Genomic DNA, 27995 nt, shown 5'->3' with positions numbered 1-27995 from the left:
TACATTTTTTGTAAAGATGGTGTCTCACTATGTTGCTCAGGCTGGTCTTGAACTCCTGGCCTCAAGTGACCCTTTCACTTTGACCTCCCAGAGTGCTGGGATTATAGGCATGAGCCAAGGTGCTGGCCCAAAATATTTTTTAATGTTGATTCAGTGTATTTGCTTTATATTGTTGTATTTAATAGAACTATTTTTTTCTTCTTCCTTGGGACTATGTGGGGTATTTCTTACTGGTCTTTTTCTATTCAGGTAGTTGTTACATGCCAGATTTACCGTTCATCAAGTTTATTGACTTTCCCAGGATATGCAAAATAAGCAGATTGATTTCTAAAGGATTTTTTTTTTTTTTTTTAAGAAATGGGGTCTTGCTTTGCTGCCCAGGTTGGAGTACAGTGGTTGTTCATAGGAACAATCATAGTACACTATACCCCAGAACTCCTGGGCTCAATCAGTTTTTCTGCCTCAGTCTTCCAAGCAGTTGGGACTGCAGGCACGTTCTACCTTGTCTGGCTTGGAATTTTTTAAAGTTTGATTTGTACTTTGGGATTAATTAAGTGCCATTATGTTCATAAAAATCACATAAAGGTGTAGAGCTAGACTAGTCCTTATTGATTATTTAGTTAAGCTAGTGGTTCTCAAACTTGCTAATGCATAAGACTCACCTAGAGGACTTGTTAAAACCCAGATTTGGAGGCCCCACCCCATGAATTTCTCATTGACTAGGACTGGGGTGGATCCTAAGAATTTGTATTTCTACCAAGTTCTTGGGTGATAATGAAGCTGCTGGCTCAGAGACCTTACTTTGAGAACTCCCAATCTAGTCTAACTCCTTAATTTTATAGGTAAAGAAACTAAATCACTAAGAACTAAGGTAATTTTGCCACAGACACAGCTATAACCCAGGCCTCTTGACTTCTGCTGCTTACTCTTTCCACTGTCAGTAGTTTTTTATATTACTCACTTTCTTTGCCTTTTATTTAAAAGTGGGAAAAATATTTAGAATTTTAACATTAGAATTTAATTTGTTATGTGTACTTTTTCTCTCCTTGTAGGATATTATTAGTACTGAATTTATCCATAAACTCGAAGCTCTACTGCAAAGAGCCTATCGTCTCCAAGAGGAGTTCGAAGCTACCCTTGGGGCATCTGATCCTAATTCCCTTGCTGATGACATTGGTAAGATGGATATTTTATATGGCATTTATGAAATGTTTGCTTTTCTTTTATATCCTTGGAATCATTTGCGTGTCTGTCTTATGTATTAATAAGTTACTTAAAAAAAATAGCCAAGAGAAAAAAATTTTATCATATTTCTTTTTTCTTTCAGTTTTAATTTTCAAATGAACTAATGCCCTTAAGATATAAATTCAAGAATTTATCATAGGCAGGACTGTGACATTATTTTAAAATGTATTGTGGGGGAAAAAAATCTAGTTAAGAGTGTTGGAGGGAGAAAAGAATAAACAAAAATATACAGAGACTCACCACTTCGGAAATATGCATGTAATATTACCTAAAATACTTGAAAGAATTATATATGTTGAGGCCCACTTAATCGCAGGATAGCTGTTGATGTAAGTAGTCAATACTTCATTATGGGTCATTACCTTTGTTACTTTAAAGAGAACAGAGTTTTAAAGATACTTTTTTAAAAGTTTTTTATTTTTTATTTTTTTGAGACAGGATCTCTGTTGCCCAGGTGGGAGTGCAATGACACAGTCACAGCTCACTGCGGCCTTAACCTGTTGGGCTCAACTGATCCACCTGCCTCAGCCTCCCAAGTAGCTGGGACTAGAGGCACATGCCACCATGTCTTGCTAATTGAAACTTTTTTGTGTGTGTGGAGACAAGGTTCTTTTTTTTTCTTCTTTTTTTCTTTTTGAGACGGAGTGTCACTCACTCTGTCACCCAGGCTGTGGTGCAGTGGCATGATCTCGGCTTACTGCAACCTCTGCCTTCCAAGTTCATGCAATTCTCTTGCCTAAGCCTCCTGAGTAGCTGGGATTACAGGCCTGTGCCACCATACCCAGCTAATATTTGTATTTTTAGTAGAGACGGGGTTTCACCATGTTGGCCAGGCTGGTCTCCACCTCCTGACCTCAAGTGATCCACCCACCTCAGCCTCCCAAAGGTGAGGTTCTTGAATGAAGTCTTGGAAGAAAGGAATGATTAAAGTTGCTTCTTCAATTTCTATAAATGCCCCCAAAGAAAGAAAGAAGACAAAATTATATGGTTTTTTTGGTCAAAAATTTCAGTCTTTTTAGTATGAAGAGGATTATTATTTTCCAATTAAACGCTAAGAAGTTTTAACGTTTTCCACATTAGTACTGAAAGCAGCTGAACTTTGAGATATTTACATCTATGCATTTTGAGTTCAGGTGAAAGATTTTGTTTCCATTAGAATTATGAATTACTGTGTGTATGGTCATAAGGTTATATGAAATCTCTTTGGTCTCTGCTTTGTTGTACTATTATTGTCACCAAACATTATTTATTAGACTTGAGTGTTTTTTAATAGCTTCTCTGCTATTAGCATAGGCATACTGTTTTGACATAACTAGGAGATTACAGTCTAGAAAAAAAGTAGGCAGTATTCATATCAACAAATACAATTTGTCAAAGCCTTATATTAATTTTTTCTACAGTTTCTTTTGTAACTTTAATTAGAATGTTATTTATGACAGTAAGTAGGAGAAAGAACAGAGAAAAGGAATTTTTTAAAACCTCAAATGTAGAATGAGAATGGAACAACCAGAAAAGTTAGAAAAGTGGTGAAATGGCAAGGAATGCCACAGAGAGAAGTAAGTAGGAAAAAATTATAAGGAGGAAAGAGGAAGAGGATCCTGGGACTTTTAATGTCTTACTCTAGGAATGGAAGCTTTGTCTATACTGTCTAATCTTTGGCAGTTTCTTTTAGTCTCATTATAAGGATCTTGTGGATGTGTAGTTCTTGTTCTTTTAGTCTTGTAATATGTATCGCAGATTTGGTTCTGTTTGGCATGCCTGGGCACATTTTTTCTATATCCTTCTGTAGCGGTTGGCTGAGTCTCTTATTTCTTATTTCTTCAGGTTGAAAAGATTCCTTGGGTGCAGTCTCAGAGGTCTGCTTTAGATTCTTGTTGCTTTTAGAGAAGAAGACCTCTGGGCATGTGGCTTAGTTTCTGGGGTCTTCAAGTTGTATCTGAGGCAACTATTTTAATCCAGAACCCTAAATGGATAGGGTGGGACCCACAGTCAGTCTGTACATTTAGTTAGCTTAGGTTTGGAATAAGTTTCTGACCCCGTGCATGTTTTAACCTGAGCTGTCACTGCCTACTAGACTGATGTGCTTTTCCCTGTAGCCTTACAGTTCATTGGCCTCCTGCTGCCCTGGAGATTCCAGTTAACGTGAAGCTGTTATATTTTGTTCGTTTTGGGGAATTGTTTGGATATTGCAAGTTTGCATTTTTTTTTTTTTTTTTTTTTTTTTTTTGAGACGGAGTCTCGCTCTGTCGCCCAGGCTAGAGTGTGGTGGCCGGATCTCAGCTCACTGCAAGCTCCGCCTTCCGGGTTCCCGCCATTCTCCTGCCTCAGCCTCCCGAGTAGCTGGGACTACAGGCGGCCGCCACCTCGCCCGGCTAGTTTTTTGTCTTTTTTTGGTAGAGACGGGGTTTCACCGTGTTAGCCAGGATGGTCTTGATCTCCTGACCTCGTGATCCGCCCGTCTTGGCCTCCCAAAGTGCTGGGATTACAAGCTTGAGCCACGCGCCCGGCCGCAAGTTTGCATTTTTGAGCTTCTGGATCAAAAGAACTGAATTTATGGCCAAGACTCAGGGAGCAGCTTTGTTATAACTGTTACTTGACGTTGATCAAAATTGCCTAGAAGTCAGTTAACTCTCCTCATTCTTTAAATCCAAAGTCATTGAATACATTTAACTTGAATTATTGAGAGGCAACTTAAAGTTAATAGTTATAAATTAAGATAGTCTAACAAATGCCTTCAGAGGCTTGGGGCGAATTTAAAGCAAGTATTGATCTGATGTCAGTGAATACTTCATTGTTTTGGAATCTGCTTTGTCTAATTTGATGAACTTCATTTTTTTTTTTTTTTTCTTGAGAATCTGGTAGGATTTCAAGGTTGGAAGAATTTTTTTTTTTTTTTTTTTTTTTTTTTTTTTAGCAGTCTTGCTCTGTCACCCAGGCCGGAGTGCAGTGGTGTGATCTCAGCTCACTACAGCCTCTGCCTCCTGGACTCAAGCCATCCTGTCACCTCACTCTCCTGAGTAGCTAGGACTACAGGTGCATGCCACCACGCACTGCTAATTTTTTTTTTTTTTTTCTGAGATGGAGTTTTGCTCTTGTTGCCCAGGCTGGAGTGCAATGGCATGATCTCGGCTCACTGCAGCCTCTGCCTCCTGGGTTCGAGCGATTCTCCTGCCTCAGCCTCCTGAGTAGCTGAGATTACAGGCATGCACCACCACGCCTGGCTAATTTTGTATTTTTAGTAGAAATGGGGTTTCTCCATGTTGGTCAGGCTGATCTCGAACTCCCGACCTTAGGTGATCCACCCACCTCAGCCTCCCAAAGTGCTGGGATTACAGGCATGAGCCACCATGCCCAACCGACACCCTGCTAATTTTTAAAAAAGTTTTCTCTAGAGATGAGGTCTTGCTATACAAGGCTGGTCTCGAACTATCCAGGCTGGTCTTGAACTCTTGGGCTCAAGCAATCCTCCCACGTCAGTCTCCCAAGATGCTGGGTTTGCAGTCGTGAGCCACCATGTCGAGCCAGGAAAGACTTCTTAGCCATCATCTAATTTCATCTTTCTCCCTGTGTGTAATAGCTAAGGGGAGCTAGTTAATAGTAGCTATTAGTTATTAGTACATCCGTGTGTCTTCTCTGGGTCAGGTACTGTTATATTCTGAATGAAAATTATCTCAGCGGGACATGGTGGCTTACACCTGTAATCCCAGCACTTTGGGAGGCTGAGGCAGGTGGATCGCCTGAGGTCAGGAGTTCGAGACCAGCCTGACCAACATGGTGAAACCCTGTCTCTTCAAAAAATACAAAAATTAGCTGGGCGTGGTGGTGGGTGCCTGTAATCCCAGCTACTCGGGAGGATGAGGAAAGAGAGTCGCTTGAACCCAGGAGGCAGAGGTTGCAGCGAGCCGAGATGGTGCCACTGCACTCCAGCCTGGGCAATGAGCAAAACTCTGTCTGAAAAAAAAAAAAAGAAAAAGAAAATTATCTCAATCCGTACAACAATTTTTAGGATATAAATATACCTATCATCCCTATTTTTCAGAAGGGGAAAGTGAGGTACAGAGGCATTAATAACTTCCCCAGGGTTACACAGCTGTTAAGTGGAGGAACCTGAATTTGGACCCAGTCAGGCTAGCTTTAGAGTCCTTCCTTTCCTTTTCTCTTCCCTTTTCCCTTTCCTTTTCATTTTTTCGTTTTCACTCTTGTCACCCAGGCTGGAGTGCAATGAAGTGATCTTGGCTCCCTGCAGCCTCCACCTCCTAGGTTCAAGCAGTTCTCCTGCCTCAGCCTCCTGAGTAGCTGGTATTACAGGCATGTGCCACCATGCCCAGCTAGTTTTTGTATTTTTAGTAGAGATGGGGTTTCACCATGTTGGCCAGGCTGGTCATGAACGCCTGACCTCAGGTGATCCACCCGCCTTGGCCCCCCAAAGTGCTGGGATTACAGGCAGGAACCACTGTGCCTGGCCCATTCTTTATTTTTTTGAGAGAGAGGGTCTGACTGTGTTGCCCAGGCTGGAGTGCAGTGGCTCGATCTTGACTCTCACTACAACCTCCACCTCCCAGGCTCAAGCGATCCTTTCACCTTAGCCTCCCAAGTAGCTGGGACCACAGGCACTTGCCACCATACCTGGATAATTTTTATTTTGGGTTGAGATGAAGTTTTGCCATATTGCCCAGGCTGGTCTCAAGCTCCTGGGCTCAAGTGATCTACCCAACTTGGCCTTCCATACTGCTAGGATTACAGGTAATGAGCCACTGTGCCCAGTCGCAGAGTCCATTCTCTTAACCACCATGCTGTATTGTCTTACCACTTATAGGACAAACATCTTCTTTGAATGGGAGGATTAACTGTGAACTTTTTGTGGACAGAGTATGCCTATACCCAAAATTCCCTGTAGGAAAGGTCAGCTTAGAGCAGGCAGCCTGGAAATTCCACAGTTGACAGAGTAAGGAGACTTTTATTTCTGGTGGTAATATGCTTTTGTATAGGTCTTTTATTATTATTATTATTTTTCTTCCTCTATACTCATGTGGTGATCTGTAGTTAACTCATATGTCTTTCTTCCTTTCTCAGGCTTTCTAGGCAGATTTCATGCATTTTGTAGAAAGAAATTGTCAAGGTTTAATCCAAGAACAAAAGAGGCAAGCTATGTGAGATATAGGGCCTAACTGTGACCCTGAACTTAGTGTAGTGCTAATAAGTTACTCTGATGGTTTATCCTACATCTATATAATAACTGAAAGTACGGACTGTGGATGCAGACTAACTGGGTTCAACTCCTGGCATTTCCATTTATCTGTGTGATTATAAAACCTAAGCCTTGACTTCCTCTTCTGAAAAATTAACATGTAGAGTACCAATTTTATAAACTGATTTTGAGGATTAAGTGAAAGTTCTAGGAACAGGGTAACAATGTTTATTGGCTCGGAATTTGGAACTTCTCTAGGACACTCTCAGGAAGACCATCATTTTACCTCTAGAATCTTAGGCTGTCGTTTTTGTTATTGTTGTTGTTCTTGTTCTACCTTTCTGATCCAATATTTGCCAGTTTCAAGACGTTCTTTAAAATTTCTGGTCCACTGATGTCCTATTAATGTTTTCCAGTGATGCTATACTTTACTCCATTGAACAAAATTTCTTCTGTCCTTTTTAATGGGCCTTTGGGAAGAAGGAGAAGTACCTTCTTGAACTAGAAGGTAATTTGCCTACCATGTTCAACTATAAATTCTGGACATTAGGTCAGGCATGGTGGCTCATGCCTGTAATCCCAGCACTCTGGGAGGCCGAGGCGGGTAGATCATGTGAGGTCAGGATGGAGACCAGCCTGGCCAACCTGGTGAAACCTCGTCTCTACTAAAAATACAAAAATTAGCTGGGTGCGGTGGCGGGCGCCTGTAATCTCGGCTACTTGGGAGGCTGAGGCAGGAGAATCACTTGAAGCTGGGAGGTGGAGGTTGCAGTGAGCCAAGATTGCACCATTGCACTCTAGCCTGGGCGACAGATTGAGACTCCGTCTAAAAAAAATAATAATAAAATAAAATAAATAAATTCTGGACATTATAATAATAGAGTCTAAGGTTTACATTAGCTTTTGTTGAACTTATGGTTAACAAAAGAACTTATGGTTAACTTTTGTTAACTTATGGTTAACTTATGAAATTTCTAAGTTCTTTGTTATTATTAGTTTCTTACCATTAAGCCACACCTTCCCTCATTTATTCCTGCACAGTTGTTCTTTTGGACCAAGGATATAGGTACTGTATTTCTTATTCTTACTAAATTGTTAATTCTGAGTCATCATTCTGAATTGTTAAATAGTTTTAGATTTTTTTTTTTTTTTTTTTTTTGAGACGGAATTTTGCTCTTGTTGCCCAGGGTGGAGAACAATGGTACGATCTTGGCTCACCGCAGCCTCTGCCTTCTGGGTTCAAGCGATTCTCCTGCCTCAGCCTCCTGAGTAGTCGGGTTTATAGGCATGCACCACCATGCCTGGCTAATTTTATATTTTTAGTAGAAATGGGGTTTCTCCTTGTTGGTCAGGTTGGTCTTGAGCTCCCACCTCAGGTCATCCGCCCACCTCGACCTCCCAAAGTGCTGGGATTACAGTTGTGAGCCACCGTGCCCAGCCAAATAGTTTTAGATTTTGATTTGACATCCAATGTGTTAATTATTCTTCTCAACTTTGTATCATTCTCTAGTTTGGTTAGTTTTGTATAGTTGGTAATCAGTGCTGTCATTGAAATCATTAGTAAAATTTGTTAAAATGGGTAGTGTCAGAGTCAGAGACCTGAGGCATGACACTGTCAAATTTCCTTAGGTCACAAATAATTATTAAGATACTTTGTAAGCTTCAGTTATTCAAGGTGAATAAATTCTGGAGATCTAATGTATAGCATGGTGACAGTAGTTAATAATACTGTGTTGCATATTTGAAGTTTGCTGAAAGGCTAGATCTTAAATCTTACCTTACACACCACACACACACACAAACACACAGTCACTATGTAGAGGTGGTAGATATGTTAATTAGCTTGATTATGGTGTCATTTCACATTGTATACATATAACAAAACAATCACACACCTTATACATACACAGTTTTGTATGTCAGTGATATCTCATAAAGCTGTTAAAAACAAAACAAAACAAAACACTTCATTCAACCAGCTATGAATTCAGCTTATTCTGTTTTACACAGTTTTCATCTTGATTATAAAGAGACCATGGGGCCGGGCACAGTAGCTCACACCTGTAGTCCTAGTTCCTCAGAAGGCTGAGACAGGAGGTTCACTTGAGCTCAGAAGTTGGAGGCTAGAGTGAGCTATGATGGTGCCTCTGCACTCCAGCCTGGGTGACAGAGTGAGATCCTGTCTCTAGAGAAAAAAACCGTGAGAGAGATCATGGGATACTTTTTTGTATATCATAACAAAATGTTAACTGGGAATTTAGGAAAATATAGAATTTTTTTGAAAAAGAGCCTAATATTAACATTATTTGGAAATATTGCTGAGGCTGAGTTTTTTGCAGCTAGGGATTTGCCATCAAATGTTCACAGCTGGTTTTATACTCACTTGCAAATCATTTTAGTATTGGAAAGCCGATGTGTCAGATTTTATTTACTTTAGAAGAACCTTAGCAAAATTTATTTTACTAATTTGGAATTCAAAATTTAAATAAGGACTCTACTTATTATACATTTGTACTATTTATAGAAGAGTAGTTTGCCAACTTAACATTATGGATGAGATTATAGGGGGACTGTTTAAATCCTTTCAGCATGTTTTTTTTTTTTTTTTTTCTGAGACAGAGTCTTGATCTGTCACCCAGGCTGGAGTGCAGTGGCATAGTATCAGCTCACTGCAGCCTCCACCTCTTGGGTTCAAGCACTTCTCCTGCCTCAACCTCCCGAGTAGCTGGTATTACAGGCGCGTGCCACCATGCCAGGCTAATTTTTGTGTTTTTAGTAGTGATGGGGTTTCACCATGTTGACCAGGCTGGTCTCGAACTTCTGAACTCGTGATCCTCTCGCCTCGGCCTCCCAAGCGTGAGCCACCATGCCCAGCCCAGCATGATTCTTCCAGCATTTTTCTTTGTAGATAACAATGTATTTATTGAAAATAAATGTCTATTCTCCTTTTTTTTTTTTTTTTTTAATAGCAGATCCAAAAAACTTCTGAGTTATCAGTATTGTGAATTATTTGGGGTTACTTTTGGTAGATGAAGTTAATAACATATATTTTGAAAAACATATACTATGGTTCTAACACTGGAATATGGTGACTGTTACACAGCTCTATACATTTAAAACTAAAACACACTGCACACTTAAAGGGGGATAATTTTGTGATATGTAAATATACTTCAATAAAGATGTTAAAAATACACTATGGATGGTGTTAAGCTAAGCTTAAGTACATTTTTGTGAATTTGAAATAGTGCAAAATAGCATTTCATACTAAATTGAATGCAAATCCCAAATTTTCGTTTTGGGTTTTTTGGTTTTTAGAGACAGGGTCTTGCCTTGTCTCCTAGGCTTCAATGTATTGCCACGGTCATAGCTCACTGCAGCCTCAAACTCCTGGGCTCAAGCAATCCCTCTGCTTCAGCCTCCTGAGTAGCTAGAACTGCAAGTGCATGCCACTGTGCCTGGCTAATGTTTTAATTCTTTTGTAGAGACAGTGTCTCACTTTGTTGTCTAGACTGGGCACAATTTTTAAAAAGTTCTTTAAAAAATCACTTAGTTTCAAAGCTGGTGGGCCTGTTTAATTATAGACTCTGTTTCTCTGTTGCCACGTTGGTCGTGACACCTCAGCTGGTAACCAGAAATATTAACTGTCCTTGTGAATAGCCTGTGAACCATACTGTTGTTTATATGCATGGGAACTTCTGCAAGTGATTTGGATGTGGTGGTGTTTTTACTTTGGTTAAATTTTAAATCTATTTTCTATTCTGTAACATTGCCATCCAAGAAGCCATTAAATATGATAAATACTGAAAAGAAGATCTGCTGACATTTCTGTTAATTTGGCGGCAAGCATGCTGGAAATATTAGAACTAATGCTAAGAAAATAAAAGAACAGTATTAAAGTAGGAGTACTTTTATTTTTAAAATGAAAAACTTCTCACAACCTGGCTCTAAAATTGCAAACTTTCAAATGCATTCCTAAGTTGTGCTGTCATCTGTGTTAAAACAGAAAACAGGCTGGGCGTGGTAGCTCATGCCTGCCTGTAATCCCAGCACTTGGGAGGCTGAGGTAGGAGGGTTGCTTGAGGCCAGGAGTTCAAGACCAGTCTGGACAACATAGCGAGATCCCCATCTCTATAAAAAAATTTAAGAATTAGCCAAGAGTAGTGGTGTGTGCATGTAGTTCTAGCTAGTCAGGAGGCTGAAGCAGGAGAATCCCTTGAACTTAGGCATTCAAGGCTGCAGTGAGTTACGATTGGGCCATTGTACTTCAGCCTGAGAAACAGTGAGACACTCTCTAAAAAAAAATTAAAATAGGAAATATTTTTGATATTTGGGAAGGAAGTGATACTGATACAAAATGGTTTACTAGTAATATTTTGTGTTTTAAAAGCATACTTAAACACAGATTTTATTATAATGTTGTTTAAAAGTATGCCTGCAAAAAGAAATATAGCACAGTAGATGTATTTCAAGCCATCTTTACAGTTTTTCCTATGATAAGAAAATAGCTTTGCATTAGGCAGGGTTTGAATTATGTTTTAAGGAATGAATTCCTCATGTAAAATATAACCCACTCCATATCTGTAATTTATTGTTTGCCATGTTCCATGCTGCATTTCCTTAACCATCCTGGATTAATGAATAATTATTGCATGTATTTCTGAGCACTAGTGCACCAAGAGTTTAATACAGGCTTAAACAATAGTTATTTGTTCTATTCCTTTTTTTTTTGACACAGGGTGTTGCTCTGATGCCCAGGCTGGAGTGCAGTGGCACAATTGATCTTGGCTCACTGCAACCTGTGCCACCAGGGTTCAAGTGATTCTCTTGCCTCAGCCTCCCAAGTAGCTGAGACTACAGGTGCGCTGGGGACTAGAGTCATGCACCACCACACCCAGCTAATTTCTGTATTTTTAGTTGAGGCGGGGTTTCACCATGTTGGCCAGGCTGGTCTCGAACTTCGGGCCTCAAGTGATCTGCCCGCCTCAGCCTCCCAAAGTGCTGGGATTACAGGCATGAGCCACCATGCCCGGCACTGTTCTGTTTCTCTTATAGGAATATAGAAGTTGTGCAATCACAAACAAATGAAATGAAAATTTGAGTTAGTTCTCTAAAACTGAAAAAAATGTTTTCCTTATTCACTTATAAGAACGTTTAGTGTTGAATGTGAGATGTTGAAATCAGTAGAGGGCAGCACGTTTTGTCTACATGTTGGATGCCTGGGACTCAGATGCCATTCTGTGTTGCTACTTGTAGCACTGGGAGTTAAATATAAGTCAGCACTTGCTGGCAGGCTTTGTATACACCTGCTACTGTAACTCAGAATGAGAAAGAACATGGAAGTTATGCAGAGAAGACATGAAATAACATTAGTGTAAATTTCCATTAGTGTGCAAGTTCTAGCTAAAAGCATCTGGAAGTGTTATGTTTATGTTTATTTGTAGCTTCTATTTTCAGAGATCGTTAAATTATAATTTTTAAACTGTATTTTTTTGTAACTTTTGAAGGCTTAACCAAAACCTCCAATATGATTTCAATTATACATAGTATAACTTAGTAATTAAGAACATGGGCTTTGGAGTCAAGCAAGCATGGGTTCAAATCCTGGCTCTACCAAGACATTAAGCAAGACTTGACTGCTTAGACTTAGCTTCTTCATCTGTAATTTGTAGCACTATATTAGGATCAACTTTGAACTGTGAGGATTAAGTGAGATAACATAAATATTTAGCATAGGCACATGGTAAACACTTACCTATTCATTATTATAATTATAGTCTAGCAGTTTAAAGAGGCCTGTTCTAAGCTGGTTTAAAAATTTCATAGTTAGGAGGATGTCATATGTTCATAAGTTGTTTTACAATGATATTGTTAGTCAATTCTGCAGACAACATTCATTTTTTTCTGGGAATTAATTTGATTTTTCTCATAGTAATGTAAATTTGTATTTAATGAAACAAGGTAAGCCATGTTTAAAGTTATTTTTTGGGAAAGTATAAAAAGATGCTCTTTATAAATCTACCTTTTTTCTGGGTTAGAAATCATTTGAAGGGTTTGCAAAAAATAATTATTCTAGATGTAGCTGAGATTACTGACTTTCCCTCATCTCTGACCTTGTCAAAAAATGATGATGGATATACTGCCTCTTGCTGGTATATCCTATTATTATTAATTATTATTATTATTTGAGACAGGGTCTTGCTCTGTTGCTTGGGCTAGAATTCAGTGGTGCGATCACGGCTCACCACAGCTTCAACTTCCTGGGTCCAAGTGATCCTCCCGTTTCGGCTTCCTGAGTACCTGGGACTATAGGCGTGCACTACCATGCCTAGCTAATTTTTAAATTTTTTATAGAGACAGGATCTCACTGTGTTGCAAGGCTGGTCTCGAACTCGTGGGCTCAGGCAATCCTTCTTCCTCGGCATCCCAAAGTGCTGGGATTATAGGCATGCGCCACCATGCCAGGTCAGGATTCTGGATAAATTGAGAACACAAAAAAGAGCCTTTTTTTTTGGAGGTGGAGTCTTGTTCTGTTGCCCAGTCTGGAGTGCAGTGGCGCCTTCTTGGCTCACTGCAACCTTTGCCTCCTGGGTTCAAGCAGTTCTCCTTCCTCAGCCTCCCGAGTAGCTGGGATTACAGGCACCTGCCACCACGCCCGGCTAATTTTTGTATTTTTAGTAGAGACAGGGTTTCACCATGTTGCTCAGGCTGGTCTTGAACTTCTGACCTCATGATCCTCCACCTCAGCTTCCCAAAGTGCTGGGATTACAGGTGTGTGCCACCGCACTCGGCCTTTTTTTTTTTTTTCGAGATGGAGTTTTGCTCTTGTCACCCAGGCTGGAGTGCAGTGGCATGATCTCAGCGCACTGCAACCTCTGCCTCCTGGTTCAAGTGATTCTCTTGCCTCAGCCTCCCGAGTAACTGTGATTACAGGTGTGTGCCACCACACCCGACCTAAACTTTTTTTCTTAGTAGCCGGATTGGACACTGTGTTAAGGCTTCTTACAACTTCTTCCTTTCCCCTCAAAAAAGTTCTCTGGAAGCTGAGTGTGTTGGCTCACGCCTGTAGTCCCAGCTACTTGGGAGGCTGAGGGGGGAGGGTTGCTTGAGTCTTGGAGATCAAGGCTGCAGTGAGCTATGATCACACCACCACACTCCAGCTTGGGTGACAGAGTGAGACCCTGTCTCAAAAAAATAAAAATAAATAAATAAATAAAATAAAATAAAATAAAAAAAAAATAAAATAAAATGTCTGGAGAAGAGAATACAGAGCAAATTAACAACATACTTACCTAGCCAGCTGCTTAGAGATTCCCTGCCTGCCTTACAGTTTCTGCCAACACTTTGTCCAGCTCAGAAGGAGTGAGTTCTACAGCAAAAGTGATGGTGGGTTTGCAGACCCTGACCTTTCTCTAGAAAGTCTGAGGAGAGTGAACTAGTGTACACCAAGAACTAGTGAACATTAATTTTATCTTATTTTCCTCTCCCTGGTTAATTATATGCAGGTTCTCAGCATTAGCCAAGTTACTCTTCCCATGGGGAGGAGCAAATGAAGAGGTGAAGGGAGCAACTTAAAATGTAAAACCAGAATAGCTGTTTCATGGAGATTGGAGTGGAAGTCCTATATGAAATATGAAGATGGGATACAAAAATTAGCTGGGCGTGGTGGTGTGCACCTGTGGTCCGAGCTACTTGGGAGGCTGAGATAGGAGTATAGCTTGAACCCAGGAGGAGGAAGCTGCAGTGAACCAAGATTGGGCCATTGCACTCCAGCCTGGGCAACTGAGCGAGACTCTGTCTCATAAATTAATTAATTAATTAATTAAAGGTGGGTGGGGAGGTTTAATGGTTTCCTTTGTGACATTGATTACTTTTCACAGTATATTATGATTATTTATGTACATATCCATTCTGTTTTGCTAAACCTTAAATTCCTTATGGACAGAAGACATAATTCTATTCAGTGTCTGAAACTGGTTTGAATGTAGTATAGGTAGTAATAGGTCTGTGGGTCTTCTGTGATGTTTATCAGAGGTTTCATAGGTTTTGCTCTAGACCTACTGAAGTTGAAACTTTGGGGTTGGGACATGAAGCTGTGGGTTTGTATTTCCTAGTTCAGCAGGTGATTCTCATGTGCATTTTCTGCTTACGAGGCTCTGCAGGTAGTAGTTGAATGATAGATATTTGGATGGATAGGCAAGATGGATAACGTTAAGGTTTTCTGCAATAAATTTAAGTAAATTAATGTAATAATTTCAGCTTATTAAATATAGAACTTTATTTTTAGTGAAGTAGAAATTTAAAACTAATTTTTAAAGTACATGAGGAAAATGTAATGTATGGTTCATGTGTATTTTATTTTAAGCCTCAAATATATAAAGTACTACTGCCAGTAAGTCTGCTTCTCTTTTTGTGTTTTCTTTTTAAAAATTTGAGACAGGGTCTCACTCTTGTCACCCAAGCTGGAGTGCAGTGGTGTGACCATAGCTCACTGTAGCCTTGAACTACTGGGCTCAAGGGATCCTCCCACCTCAGCCTCCCAAGTAGTTGGGACTACAGACATGTGCCACTCCACCCAGCTAATTTTTTTGTATTTTTTGTAGACATGGGAGTCTCCCTGTATTTCACAGGCTGGACTCAAGTGATCTTCTTGTCTCACCCTCCCAAAGTGCTAGGATTATGGGCATGAGCCATTGCACCTTGTCCAAGATATTTAATTTTAATGTCACCACATTTTTCAGTCTTTCCTATATGGTTTGTGCTTTCTATGTATTGTTTAGAGGGGTAAAGATAGTTCTTTTATATTTTCCTTGGAAAGTGTTAAAGCTTTGTTTTCAAAGTTTTGTTTTTCATATTTAGGTCTTTATTCTTCTAGAAGTTGGTTAGGTGTAGTGGCTCATGCATGTAATCCCAGCACTTTGGGAGGCCAAGGTGGAAGGATTGCTTGAGGCCAAGAGTTTGAGACCAGCCTCGGCAACATAGACACTGTCTCTACAAAAAAATAAGTAGAAGAATTAATTTTATAAAAGTAATTAGCTGGGCGTGGTAGCATGCCTGTGGTCTCAGCTACTTGGGAGGCTGAGGTAGGAGGATCTTTTGAGCCTGGGAGTTCGAAGCTGTAGTGAGCTAGGATGGCACCACTACACTTCAGCCTGGGTGACAGAGTGAGACCCTGTCCCTTAAAAAATGTTCTAGAAGTTTTGTTTGTTTTGACAGAGTCTCGTTCTGTCACCTAGGCTGGAGTGCTGTGGCACGATCTCAGTTAACTGCAACCTTCACCTCCTAGGTTCAAGTGATTCTTGTGCCTCAGCCTTCCTAGAAGCTGGGAGTACAGGCACCTGCCACCACGCCCAGCTAATTTTTTTGTATTTTTAGTAGAGACAGGGTTTCACCATGTTGGCCAGGCTGGTCTTGAACTCCTGATCTCAAGTGATCCTCCTGTCTCAACCTCCCAAAGTGCTGAGATTATAGGCATGACCCACTGTGCCCCGCCATGGAAGTTTTTTTAAATTTATTTTGTTGTTTTGTTTTTAACGTTTGGATAGGTAGTTGCCTCAGCACCTCTCTTGGAATAATACATTCTTTTGTGACTGATTTGCAAAGCACCCCCTCCCACCCCCGTCATATGTTAGGTCTTTCTGTGTGTCTTTTCTGGGCTCTCTATTTTATTCTGTTAGTCTGTTTGTTTCCTGCATTGGTTTCACAGTGTCTTAATTACTGTAGCTTTACATAGCTTTATAATAAATCTTGACACTTGGCAGGGTGAGTCCATTCACTATGGGGCTTTTTGAGACTTGTCATGACTATTCTTAGCCCTTTGCTTTTCCATGTGAAGTTTAGAACAGCTTGTCAAGTTTCATGAAAAACTCTCTTGGGATTTTGATTATTATATTGTATTTATCGGTCAGCTGTAGGCGAATTTACATTTTCATAATAATAACTTTTATATCTGTGAACATGGTATGGTTGTTTACTTAGGTCTTCATTTATATCTTTCATAATGTTTTATAATCTTCTTCATAAATGTCTTATATGTCTTTTTTCCTAAGTCCCTTATAGTTTCGTTGTCATTATAAGTGGTTATCTTTTTTAAATTTACATTTTCTAATTTGTCATTGCTGGGATCTTAAATGTTGGTTTCTGCATTTGAATATTAACAATTCTTGTGAACTCTTATTAGTTGTAATACCAGTAATTTGACATAGGTTCTTTTGGAGTTTTTATTTAAACCACCTATTATCTGGGAATGATAACATGTTTATTTTTATTTTATCTTTTCACCACTTATTCTTTCATCCCGATTCCCCACCCCCCTCCCCCCACCCCTGCCCTATCTCACCACTTTGGGTAGAGTGTTATAATCTTTTTATGTCTGAAGAGAGCTGTGTCAGAAAAAGGACCATAAGTCAGCTGGCCCACCATACAGAATCAAAGACTATATTTCCCTGTGGCTGTAGCCTCTCATTAAGGTAAAGGAGCATTAATGGCAGAGATACACGTGGAGACTTTAAGGCAGATATAGCTTAAAAATCAGTTTTTAAGTATTTATTTATTTTCTTTGTACCTTACACAGCAAACAAATACTTAAACACAACTCTGAAGCATGTGATGAAATTCAGATGAAATAAGGGTTAATGTGCCTATTTTCAGGTTGCTTGTAGTCTGATGGGGTAACTAACACACTTAATGGAGCAGTTAAAAAGCAATATAAGTTAGTATATTCTTCAATACTGAGCAGTTAGACTCAGAGCCTGACCTCCATCCACAAAGCAGAAGATCCTTCTGTAAGTTTTCCTCTCCACTTCCATTTCTTCCCATACCTCACAATTGAAGTGCCCTCAGCCTGTTTAAGAGCCTAAGATAAGAACGTAAAAGTAAACAGATCTTGTTTGGGACATGTGGGTTAATTCTTTAGTTATCTGCAGCTGTTTTTTGCTGCAATATCTGAGTATCTATGAAATTCATTTGGGAACCCGAGTTTCACGTAAGAAGATATGTGCAGTGTATTTCTGTGTGATGGTGTTATCTTTCCTTAATAAACAAGTAATTTTGTAAGCTTTGAAAAGTGGCTATAAATGGGTGGCAAATGCAAACATGTTTGTTTTAGTATTTTGAGTCCAGAAGCATGTCTATGCTATGTAGATAATTTTTATATATTTCAAATATCACACAATAAAGTGTATATTTATGTATTTTATAAGAAACAGAAATTTGTATTATCTGAATTATTATGGTAAAAATTAGGCTTTTGTTGGCCACAACAACTCGGGATATTCTACCAATCTCTCATGAGGAAATTCTCATCTTCCACCAAAATGTGGGATTCTACCAATCTCTAACACCAGGAATAACTTATACTTTAGGAGACCTTCTGTTACTGTCATATCATGAAGAATGTGTGTCATTACATACTTTGGAAGTTTATTTTTGTAACAGTACATTCAGGAATTAACATTATTCTTCACCCACTTTAGTTAGGCTCTTTGGCCAGGAATAAATTGCTGGATTTGATGCCAGTTTAAAAGTAAACTGGGTGTGAGGTGGGAGGATTGCTTAAGCCCAGGAAGTTGAGGCTGCAAGACCTTGTCTCAAAACAAAACACCACAAAAAAGTGAACCCGATTAACAACAGATGTATCTTGCCCACAGTTTCTTGGGGACATTATATAGTTGGTATGGTTTAAATGAATAAAGTTCCAACTTACTAATCTCTAATTTCATTTCCTTCTAAAATTAATTGGGCTTAATATTTTGGGTAGTTACACTTCATGTGAAGAGTAGTATATATTTGCAGTAGTAGTATTAGCAGGCAACTCTGAAGCCTGTATGATAAATGTTATTTTTATGGCAGAAACAGAGGACTTTGAGATTCTTTTTTTTTTGAGACAGAGTCTCGCTCTGCCGCCCAGAGTGCAGTGGCGTGATCTTGGCTCACTGCAAGCTCCGCCTCCCGGGTTCACGCCATTCTCCTGCCTCAGCCTCCCGAGTAGCTGGGACTACAGGCGCCCGCCACCTCGCCCGGCTAGTTTTTTTGTATTTTTTAGTAGAGACGGGGTTTCACTGTGTCAGCCAGGATGGTCTGGATCTCCTGACCTCGTGATCCGCCCGTCTCGGCCTCCCAAAGTGCTGGGATTACAGGCTTGAGCCACCGCGCCCGGCCGAGATTCTTTTATATTGATGTGTAGGAACAGATTTAGTTCTTAAAAACAAACCAGGAATTTTTGTGGCTTTATTGAAAGCATTGGCCGGGCGCGGTGGCTCAAGCCTGTAATCCCAGCACTTTGGGAGGCCGAGGCGGGCGGATCACAAGGTCAGGAGATCGAGACCACAGTGAAACCCCGTCTCTACTAAAAATACAAAAAATTAGCCGGGCGCGGTGGCGGGCGCCTGTAGTCCCAGCTACTCAGGAGGCTGAGGCAGGAGAATGGCGTGAACCCGGGAGGCGGAGCTTGCAGTGAGCCGAGATCGCGCCACTGCACTCCAGCCTGGGCAACAGCGTGAGACTCCGTCTCAAAAAAAAAAAAAAAAAAAAGAAAGAAAGCATTGCTTCACATATTTCAGATATGTGTTTAGGCATCTTCCTAATCTGTGTTTTTGCAGAATGAGCTCACAGAATCTTGGGTCTGGAATATTTATTTAGCAAACATTTAATTTCCTAGTATATGTCAAACATGGTGTAAGACACTGGAAAAATAAAGATGAAGATTTCATCTCTGCTTTTAGGCAATGCTCAGTCTAGTTTTGGAAACAGGCATTAAAAAATACACAGACAGTGGAGTAAGTACATAATAACATGTTATAAAGTGCTATGGGAACACCAAAGAAAAGCTTGTGATTATTCATGGAGCGGGGCTCATGGAAATGTTTCACAGAAGGAGTGACACTTAAAGAAAAGTGGTCCGCTAGGGAGACAGTTGAGAAAAGAGCATTCCAAGTAGAGGGAAGAACATGGATCAAGGTGCAGAGTGGAGCCTGTTAGGGACCTACAAGTTATTTGATATGTTTTGGGAACACAATATATGTGGGGAGTGGTGGGAGATGAACCTAGAAAGCTGGGCAGGACATAAATTATGAAGGTCCTTGCTTTGTACCTTTAGGCAAAAGGGAGCCATTGAGGATTATAAGAAGTCATAATCAAATTTATGAGTTTGAAGAAGTCTGGAAGTGTGGCTGGCACAGTTTAAATATTTCATCCATTTTTGTTGCTGCTGCTTTATAAGATTTTATTGAGTTAGTGAGACATCCTTTAAGGGAAAATTAGAGATTTTGCCAGCTTAGTACTGACTGCACAAATTCTCTGGCACAGCATAGGAAAAGCTGTCAAGTAGAACCTCTTGACCACTAGAGAGATGTTATTCTTCTTTTTTGGTAAGCAGCCAGATAGAACATTTAGAAATACTGAATGAACTTGGCAACAAGAGGAAATACCTCGGCCTGACATCTTACATCAAATGTCAGCCCCAAGTTGAAGCTCTAAGACCTTGTCGTCTCCCTTTCCTGCAGAATCATTGTGGTTGGAGGATAAACTCCCTGAGGGTTTATTTTTAGGGAATGATATGAATTGTCAGCTTAAGTTGTATACTCAGACATCTAAATATACAGAGTACACATTGTGCAACATATGAGAAATTTGGCTTAGTAATTTCCTCCCATGTGTTAAGGCTCATAATCTTATTTTTAAAGGGTTTAGTGATAACACAATATGAAACTTAGCTGGTATTATACAAGTTAAAGTAGGTTCAGAGAAGAAAACAATATAATGAAAATTGTTGGGGTCCCAGAAACATGAGAAATTTCTGCTGCTTTCCTTTGCCTGTTTTGTATTGAAGTTATGTCTTTAACAGCTTGGATTTCTATGTCCAGGACCATCACTGCCCATATAAGGCCTGTATGTGATTTAGACAAAGGGCCATCCATGTAAGCCCCTTGGGATGGGACCTTTGTGCCAAGAAGGTCTACTTTACTTCAGGAAGATGCAGGTCTAGTATTTGGGCTGGATTTCTGCCCCGACTTATTCCCTTGGCAGGGGTCCTTTGTGTAACATACAGAATGACCAGTTGTACCTCGTGGCCCTGCTCAAATCTCTGTAACTGCAGACCTAATCTTAATGACTTTTTGCTCCACTTTGGGTTAATCTAGTCACTTCTTTCTTCTTTAAATAAAAGGGGGGAGGGTGTAGAAAGTGCTGTTACTCTTCTAAAGTGTTTGAATGATTCCCATTCCCTTTCCTTCTAATACTCAGTTTGCATTGGCAGCTGTACTTCCCAGTTAGGAATCACAGTTGTTGTGTTGGTCAGTCATAGCATATAAAAATGTTGATAAATAGGGAATGCCAGAGACAACTATTGTGGAAATCTTTTCAGTAGTATCAGGCTGTTTTGTACATACATAATTTCCCATAGGTGAAACTTTGTAAGTCATCACAAATCAAGAACTTTGACAAGTTCTCCTTCTTTCTTTTTCTTTTTTTATTATTCCCACCACCACCATATGTAACTTTTTTTTTTTTTCTTTTTTAGAGGAACAGGGTCTCACTCTGTTGCCCAGGCTGGAGTGTAGTGGCATGATCCTAACTCACTGCAGCCTCAAACTCTTAGGCTCAAGTGACCCTCCTACCTCAGTCTCCTGAATAGCTGGGACTACATTGTGTGCACAACCACGCCTGGCTAATGTTTTTATTTTATGTAGAGATGGGAATCTCAGTATGTTGCCTGGGCTGGTCTTGAACTCTTGGGGTCAAGTGGTCCTCCCGCCTCAGCCTCCCAAAGCACCAGAATTGCAGGCATGAGCCACTGCACCTGCCCCAAGTTCTCTTTTCTTTTGTTTCAGTGGATTTTATTGTATCTCTTTTCAATATTGAGGCACACTGAGGTTAAAAATCAAGAAAATATCATAACTCTGTTAGTTTTTCACTTTCTGAAATTATGTTTTTTCTGATTTTTATATTCAGCTTTGTTCTTTCTGTCAAATTATACTGTAGCATTTTTTAAAAAATCAGAAAATATTATCTATAGTATGTATGGGCAGATAGTCATACAGAATAAACAAAGAGCAGCAGTGGTTTCCTAGACTTGATTATTTAAACAAATTATAACAGACTGTGTTTGGAAAATAGCTTGTCTTGTCAACAGCAGAAGCTTTTCCATTTTTAATAAAAGCATAGAAAGGACAAGGTTCCAAGTCATGTTTAAATTGCTGAATATCACCTGCAGAAAAGTTGTTGACATAGAAGTCAAATGACATTGAGACAATTGGCAGGCTTCGTTGTCTTGCTCGCGTTATAAAATCTACAGTGGACAGCCTGGATTTTAAAAGAAGAGTGGCATCTTTGGAATCTCTACTAGAATCTGCTGAGGTTAAAATAGACCCAGTGTTTTCTGAGTGATAGAAAATAGAATGTGCCTAGTGATGGCAAAAGTGAAATGTAGAAAACCCACTTGGATGGGTCTAAGGAAATAGATCCAGACCTGAAATTCAAAGTTCCAGGACTTCTAGTTTTCTTTAAAACTTGTAAAGCAAATCCTGCTATGGAAAAAACTCAAGTAATACGTGAATTATGGGATTGTGAAAGAAGGGGTAAGGCTTGAATCCAGTCAGATTTTTGGCCTAGAATATGTGACAGTTGAGTTAAGAGTAAACATTATGGTTTTAATGTACTTCCAAAGAATATCATTGTTTATATCTGTGTACAGTGAATGTTTGAAAAGTTCTGGGTGATTGAGACAATTTAAAATTTTTTTAAATTTTGGATTTACTTATTTTAAAATGTTACCAAAAATAAAAAAGAGCTACTTCACTGAGAGCCGGTGTGATAATTTACAGAGTATTTTAAATTTAATGTACAATCAACCAGTTTGTGGAAACTTTTTTTTTTTTTTTTTTTTTTGAGACGGAGTCTCGCTGTGTCGCCCAGGCTGGTGTGCAGTGGCGTGATCTCGGCTCACTGCAAGCTCCACCTCCCGGGTTCACGCCATTCTCCCGCCTCAGCCTCCGAGTAGCTGGGACTACAGGCGCCCGCCACCATGCCCGGCTAGTTTTTTGTATTTTTAGTAGAGACGGGGTTTCACCATGTTAGCCAGGATGGTCTCGATCTCCTGACCTCATGATCCACCCGCCTTGGCCTCCCAAAGTGCTGGGATTACAGGCTTGAGCCACCGCGCCCGGCCCGTGGAAACTTTTTAAAATGCACTTCTGATGTTCATTATCATTCATTAAGGAGTGTAAGCTGCATACTTCAGGTTTACAAGATAGTATGGTAAGTTTAGTTAAGTTAGGGCTGGCTATTAGAAACATAAGAAGTAAGCCAGGTGCGGTGGCTCACACCTGTAACCCCAGCACTTTGGGAGTTCAAGCTGGGTGGATCACTTGAGGTCAGGAGATGGAGACTAGCCTGGTCAATATGGTGAAACCCCATCTCTACTAAAAATATAGAAATTATCCAGGCGTGGTGACACACCTCTTAATTCCAGCTACTTGGGAGGCTTAGGCACAGGAATTGCTTCAACCTGGGAGGTGGAGGTTGCAGTGAACCAAGATCGCTCCACTGCACTCCAGCCTAGGCAAGAGAGCGAGAGTCTGTTTCAAAAAAAGAAAAAAAGAGAGCGAGAAAGAAAGGTAAAAAAATTAACAGGATTCTGAAAACAAGTTAAAGTCATAGGCAAAATGACCCAGAGTAAGTATATGATAGGCTCTCTAGAGATTTTCGTGTCCTGGGGACAGTCCATTTATTATAATAAATTTTAGTTTACATGAACAAATATTTTAGTGTTTATTGTGTGTTCAATAATCTCCTGAGGACTGTAGGAACCACCAGGAAAAACAAAAGGGAAAGGAAAGAAAGTAAAGTCCATCCACTCAAGTTATGTTACAGATGGGAATATTGAGGAACAGAGAAGATAAGAAACTTGCTCAAGGTTACACAGCTAATAAGTAACAGAGTCAGTATCGGAATTCAAGCTCTAGAACCCATGGTGTTTAACACTTTTGCTATACTGCCTTACATAGGAGCAAAAAATTTGATAAATTTTGGAGGATGTTTACAGGGGATAATACTTGAGCTGAGTATTAAAAAAAATGTGCTTGTGGGTAGCACAGGGCAAGGGAGCAGGAGAGTAGGTTATATGTAGAGAAGAAACAGGAGGAATCACAGGCTTGAATAAAGAATGTATTTGGCAATGATAGTAATAGCAAAAATTATTTTACACTCATGATGGACCAAGTACTGTGCCTCCACAAATCTCATATAACTTTTGCAACAACTCTAGGAAATTAGTATTGCTATCCTCAGTTTACCTAGGTGGGTAAGTAGCAAATCAGGATCAGGATCCAGATGCTGACTGGCTGAATCCAGAAACCACGCTTTTACCCACTGCACTACTGTATGGCAAGTGGGGATATGGTGAACATACCCTCAGATAAAGCAGAGAGTTGTGTTTTTTTAAGTAATTGATGGAAAAGAACATTGGATAGGTAGGGTAATCAGAGATAATGGAAAGCTTTGAAAACCAATAGAGGAGCCATCTGATTAGAAAATGGCTTTTTTTTCCCCAAGTTACAATGAAAAACTCAATATACATAATTAGGCTATTCTTCTCTAATAATTACATATGTCAAGTAAAATAGTCTGTGAAAGCACTTAGTAGAATACTTGGACACGTAATAGTCACTCAAAAAATATAAGCTGAATCTGAGTCTTCTAAAGAACTTGGAAGCTCTTTGCACTGTAGTTAAAATATGAACAACGAATGCTCTAACAGCACTGTCCAATAGAAATATAATGTGAGCCACAAATGTAATTTTAAAATTTCTAGTACCCACATTAAAGGCCCAAAAGAAACAGATAAAATTAATTTTAATATATTTTCTTAAGCCCAGTATGTATTAATGTTTTCTGGTTTTTGGTACTAAGTCTTCAGAATCTATTATGTATTTTACACTTGCAGCACATCTCATTTCATGTGTTTAATAGACACATTTAACTAGGAGCTACTGTATTGGACACCAGGGCTCCATAGTTTTATAGCATAGCATCTGGTATCAGATCACCTGAGTTTGAATCCTACTGTTCTCTTTCTTAGATATGTATATATGTAGCAGCTACTTAGCCTCTCTGTGCCTTAGATTCCTGGTACATAAAATGAGAAAACTAATAGTATCTACCTCATCAAAGGGTTATTGTGGGGATTAAAAATAAGATAATACATATAAAGCATATAACTTGGTATCTGGCAAGTATTGAGTGAAAAATAAATATGTATTTTGATTAATCGCATCACGCTTCTATTGTTATGATTAAATAGCAGACATTCCTTAGTTTCCATGTCTTCTCCTTCTTGAAAGTATTTGGTTATCCCCACTTAAACATTCCCACTTAAAATCCTAAACCAATCACTAAATAGCAAAGAAAGGTTGCAGAGCTAGAGAAAAACGGTTATGAGTGGTATATGCTTGGCATTATACATTACTACTGTTGTTGGTATTCACTACAGGGTACAAATAAATTATTTTCGATTTGTTGTTATATTTAACACTCATCAGGTCTTTTGACTTTTGAATCTAGCATCATTATAGATGCTTTCTCAATCAGGATATAAAATTCATGTCTGGTAATAATTTACAGCATCATTGGCAACACTGAAATATAGAAAGCATTCATTTTCTTACCCTGCTTCCTCCTGCCTTTGAAGCTCTGATTGAGCCTTTTCTGCTCTCAGCTATTTGGGACCAAGATATATAGTTGATACTGCTTTCTTTTCTTTCCTTCTATTTAAATCCTTAGAGGAAAGTGCACAAAACAAAAAAGTACAATGATTTATCACACATTCTTTTTTTTTTTTTTTTTTTTTTGAGACGGAGTCTCGCTCTGTCACCCAGGCTGGAGTGCGGTGGCCGGATCTCAGCTCACTGCAAGCTCCGCCTCCCGGGTTCACGCCATTCTCCTGCCTCAGCCTCCCGAGTAGCTGGGACTACAGGCGTCCGCCACCTCGCCCGGCTAGTTTTTTGTATTTTTTAGTAGAGACGGGGTTTCACCGTGTTAGCCAGGATGGTCTCGATCTCCTGACCTCGTGATCCGCCCGTCTCGGCCTCCCAAAGTGCTGGGATTACAGGCGTGAGCCACCGCGCCCGGCCTATCACACATTCTTATGTAATTATCATGTACAGCAAAACGTAAAACATTGACAGCTTTCCAGATGGATCTTCTTGTAATCCCTTCCAGTCACCTGCAGAATGAACCAGTGTCCTGATGCTCAGGCTAATTACCTTCTAGCTTGCTTGCTTGCTTATTTATTTATTTATTTATTTATTTATTTATTTTGAGACAGAGTCTCATTCTGTCACCCATGCTGGAGTGCAGCTGTCCTGATGCTCAGGCTAATTACCTTCCAGCTTATTTATTTATTTAGAGACAGAGTCTCACTCTGTCACCCAGACTGGAGTGCAGTGGTACGATCTTGGCTCACTGCAGCCTCCACCTCCTGGGTTCAGGCAATTCTCGTGCTTCAGAATTCTGAGTAGCTGGGATTACAGGTGCCTGCCAACATACCAGGCTAATTTTTGTATTTTTTGTAGAGGCATGGTTTCGCCATGTTGGCTAGGCTGGTCTCAAACTCCTGACCTCAGGTGATGCACCCACCTCAGCCTCCCAAAGTGCTGGGATTACAGGCATGAGCCACTGTGCCCAGTCACCTTCTAGCTTTTAAAAATAATTTTATCACTAAACGTGTTTAGTTTTGTCTGTTTTTGAATTTTGCTTGAGTGAATTTAATAATAATTTTTCTTTTCTTTTTTTTTTTTTTTTTGAGACGGAGTCTCGCGCTGTCACCCAGGCTGGAGTGCAGTGGCCGGATCTCAACTCACTGCAAGCTCCGCCTCCCGGGTTCACGCCATTCTCCTGCCTCAGCCTCCCGAGTAGCTGGGACTACAGGCGTCCGCCACCTCGCCCGGCTAGTTTTTTGTATTTTTTTTTTTTAGTAGAGACGGGGTTTCACCATGTTAACCAGGATGGTCTCGATCTCCTGACCTCGTGATCCGCCCGTCTCGGCCTCCCAAAGTGCTGGGATTACAGGCTTGAGCCACTGCGCCCGGCCAATAATTTTTCATTGTGAATGAATTCTGCATATAATCCTTCACTCAACATATTGTTAGATTTATCCATATTACTGCATGTAACAGCAATTCATTTATTTTCATTGTTGTGTAGTATTTCATTGTATGAATATACTATGGTTTGTTTGTTCTGTATTTGGACATTTGTTTTTTTTCCAGTTTGGGGCTATTATAAACAGTATTATTATGAACACTCATGCATATAAGCATGCATTTCTGTAAAACACACCCAAGGGTAGAATTGTTAGATCATAGAGAAAGCAATCTTGAACTTTCATAGGTAATGCCAAACTTTTCAAAGTGGTTCTACCAGTTGTTTCTACCAGTGGTGTGGGAGAGTTTCCACTGACCATACATACTCGACCAAAAAAAAAAAAAGCCATTTTTCCCCAATTTTAGTGATTCTGGTAGGTGTGTAATGATATTTCACTGTGGTTTTAGGATTTTTTTTTTTTTTTTTTGGCTGAGAAAAATTCAGTAAGAAGTTTCTGAAAATATTGACTAAGATCAATGAAGCCTTAGGTTTTTTTCTTTTTTTAGAGACAGAGTGTTATTCTGTCACCCAGGCTGGAGTATAGTGGCACGATCATGGCTCACTGCAGCCTTCAACTTGTGGGCTCAAGCGATTCTCCTGCATCAGCCTCCCAAGAAGCTGGAACTTTAGGTGCGTGCCACCACACTCTGCTAACTTTTTAAATTTTTTGTAGAGCTGGAGTCTCTCTTCTGTTGCCCAGGCTGATCTCGAACTCCTCGGGCTCAAGTGATTCTCCCGCCTCAGCCTCCCAAAGTGTTGAGATTACAGACGTGAGCCATTGCACCCGGCTGCCTTTGGTTTTCAATTTTCCATGCTGTCACTGTCTTTCAATACCGCAGTCGAGTTGATAATACTTTTCATTTGTTTTGATTTGTTTTGAGACAGACCGTTGCTCTGTCATCCAGGCTGGAATACAGTGGTGCAGTCTTGGTTCACTGCAGCCTCTGCCTCCCAGGCTCAAGTGATCCTCCTGCTTAGCCTCCCAGGTAGCTGAGACTACAGGTGTGTGCCACTGCACCAGCTAATTTTTTGTAAAGACAGGGTTTTGCCATATTGCCCAGGCTGGTTTTGAACTCCTGGGCTTAAGAGATTCTCCTGCTTCAGCCTCCCAAAGTGCTGGAATTAAAGGCGTGAACCACTGTGCCTGGCCAAGAGTTGATGATACTTTTTTTTTTTTTTTTTTTTTTTTTTTTTTTTTTTGAGATGGAGTCTTGCTCTGTCACCCAGGTTGGAGTGCAGTGGCGCGATCTTGGCTCACTGCAACCTCCATCTCCTGGGTTCATGCAATTCTCCTGCCTCAGCCTGCTGAGTAGCTCGGATTACAGGCATGCACCACCATGCCTGGGTAATTTTTGTATTTTTAGTAGAGACAGGGTTTCACCATATTGGTCAGGCTGGTCTTGAACTCCTGACCTCAAGTGAT

The 27995-nt window shown here is 40.0% G+C and overlaps 1 protein-coding gene across 11 annotated transcripts in view; it reads left to right on the top strand.

Annotated features, from left to right (window-relative positions):
* The window catches only part of LOC105482686 (mitoguardin 1), a 102340-nt gene that overhangs the window by 36815 nt on the left and 37530 nt on the right, over positions 1-27995 (top strand). For all 11 annotated transcript variants that reach the window (XM_011742918.2, XM_011742914.3, XM_011742921.3 and 8 more), the window contains one exon: positions 1053-1176. In XM_011742918.2, coding sequence (XP_011741220.1) covers positions 1053-1176 — 124 coding nt within the window. The remainder of the gene's footprint in view (positions 1-1052; positions 1177-27995) is intronic.

The sequence above is a fragment of the Macaca nemestrina genome, chromosome 1 (assembly GCF_043159975.1).
Source record: "Macaca nemestrina isolate mMacNem1 chromosome 1, mMacNem.hap1, whole genome shotgun sequence".
Lineage (NCBI taxonomy): Eukaryota > Metazoa > Chordata > Mammalia > Primates > Cercopithecidae > Macaca > Macaca nemestrina.
The sequence above is the reverse complement of the archived record's forward strand: the minus strand, read 5'-3'. Positions and strand labels throughout refer to the sequence as shown.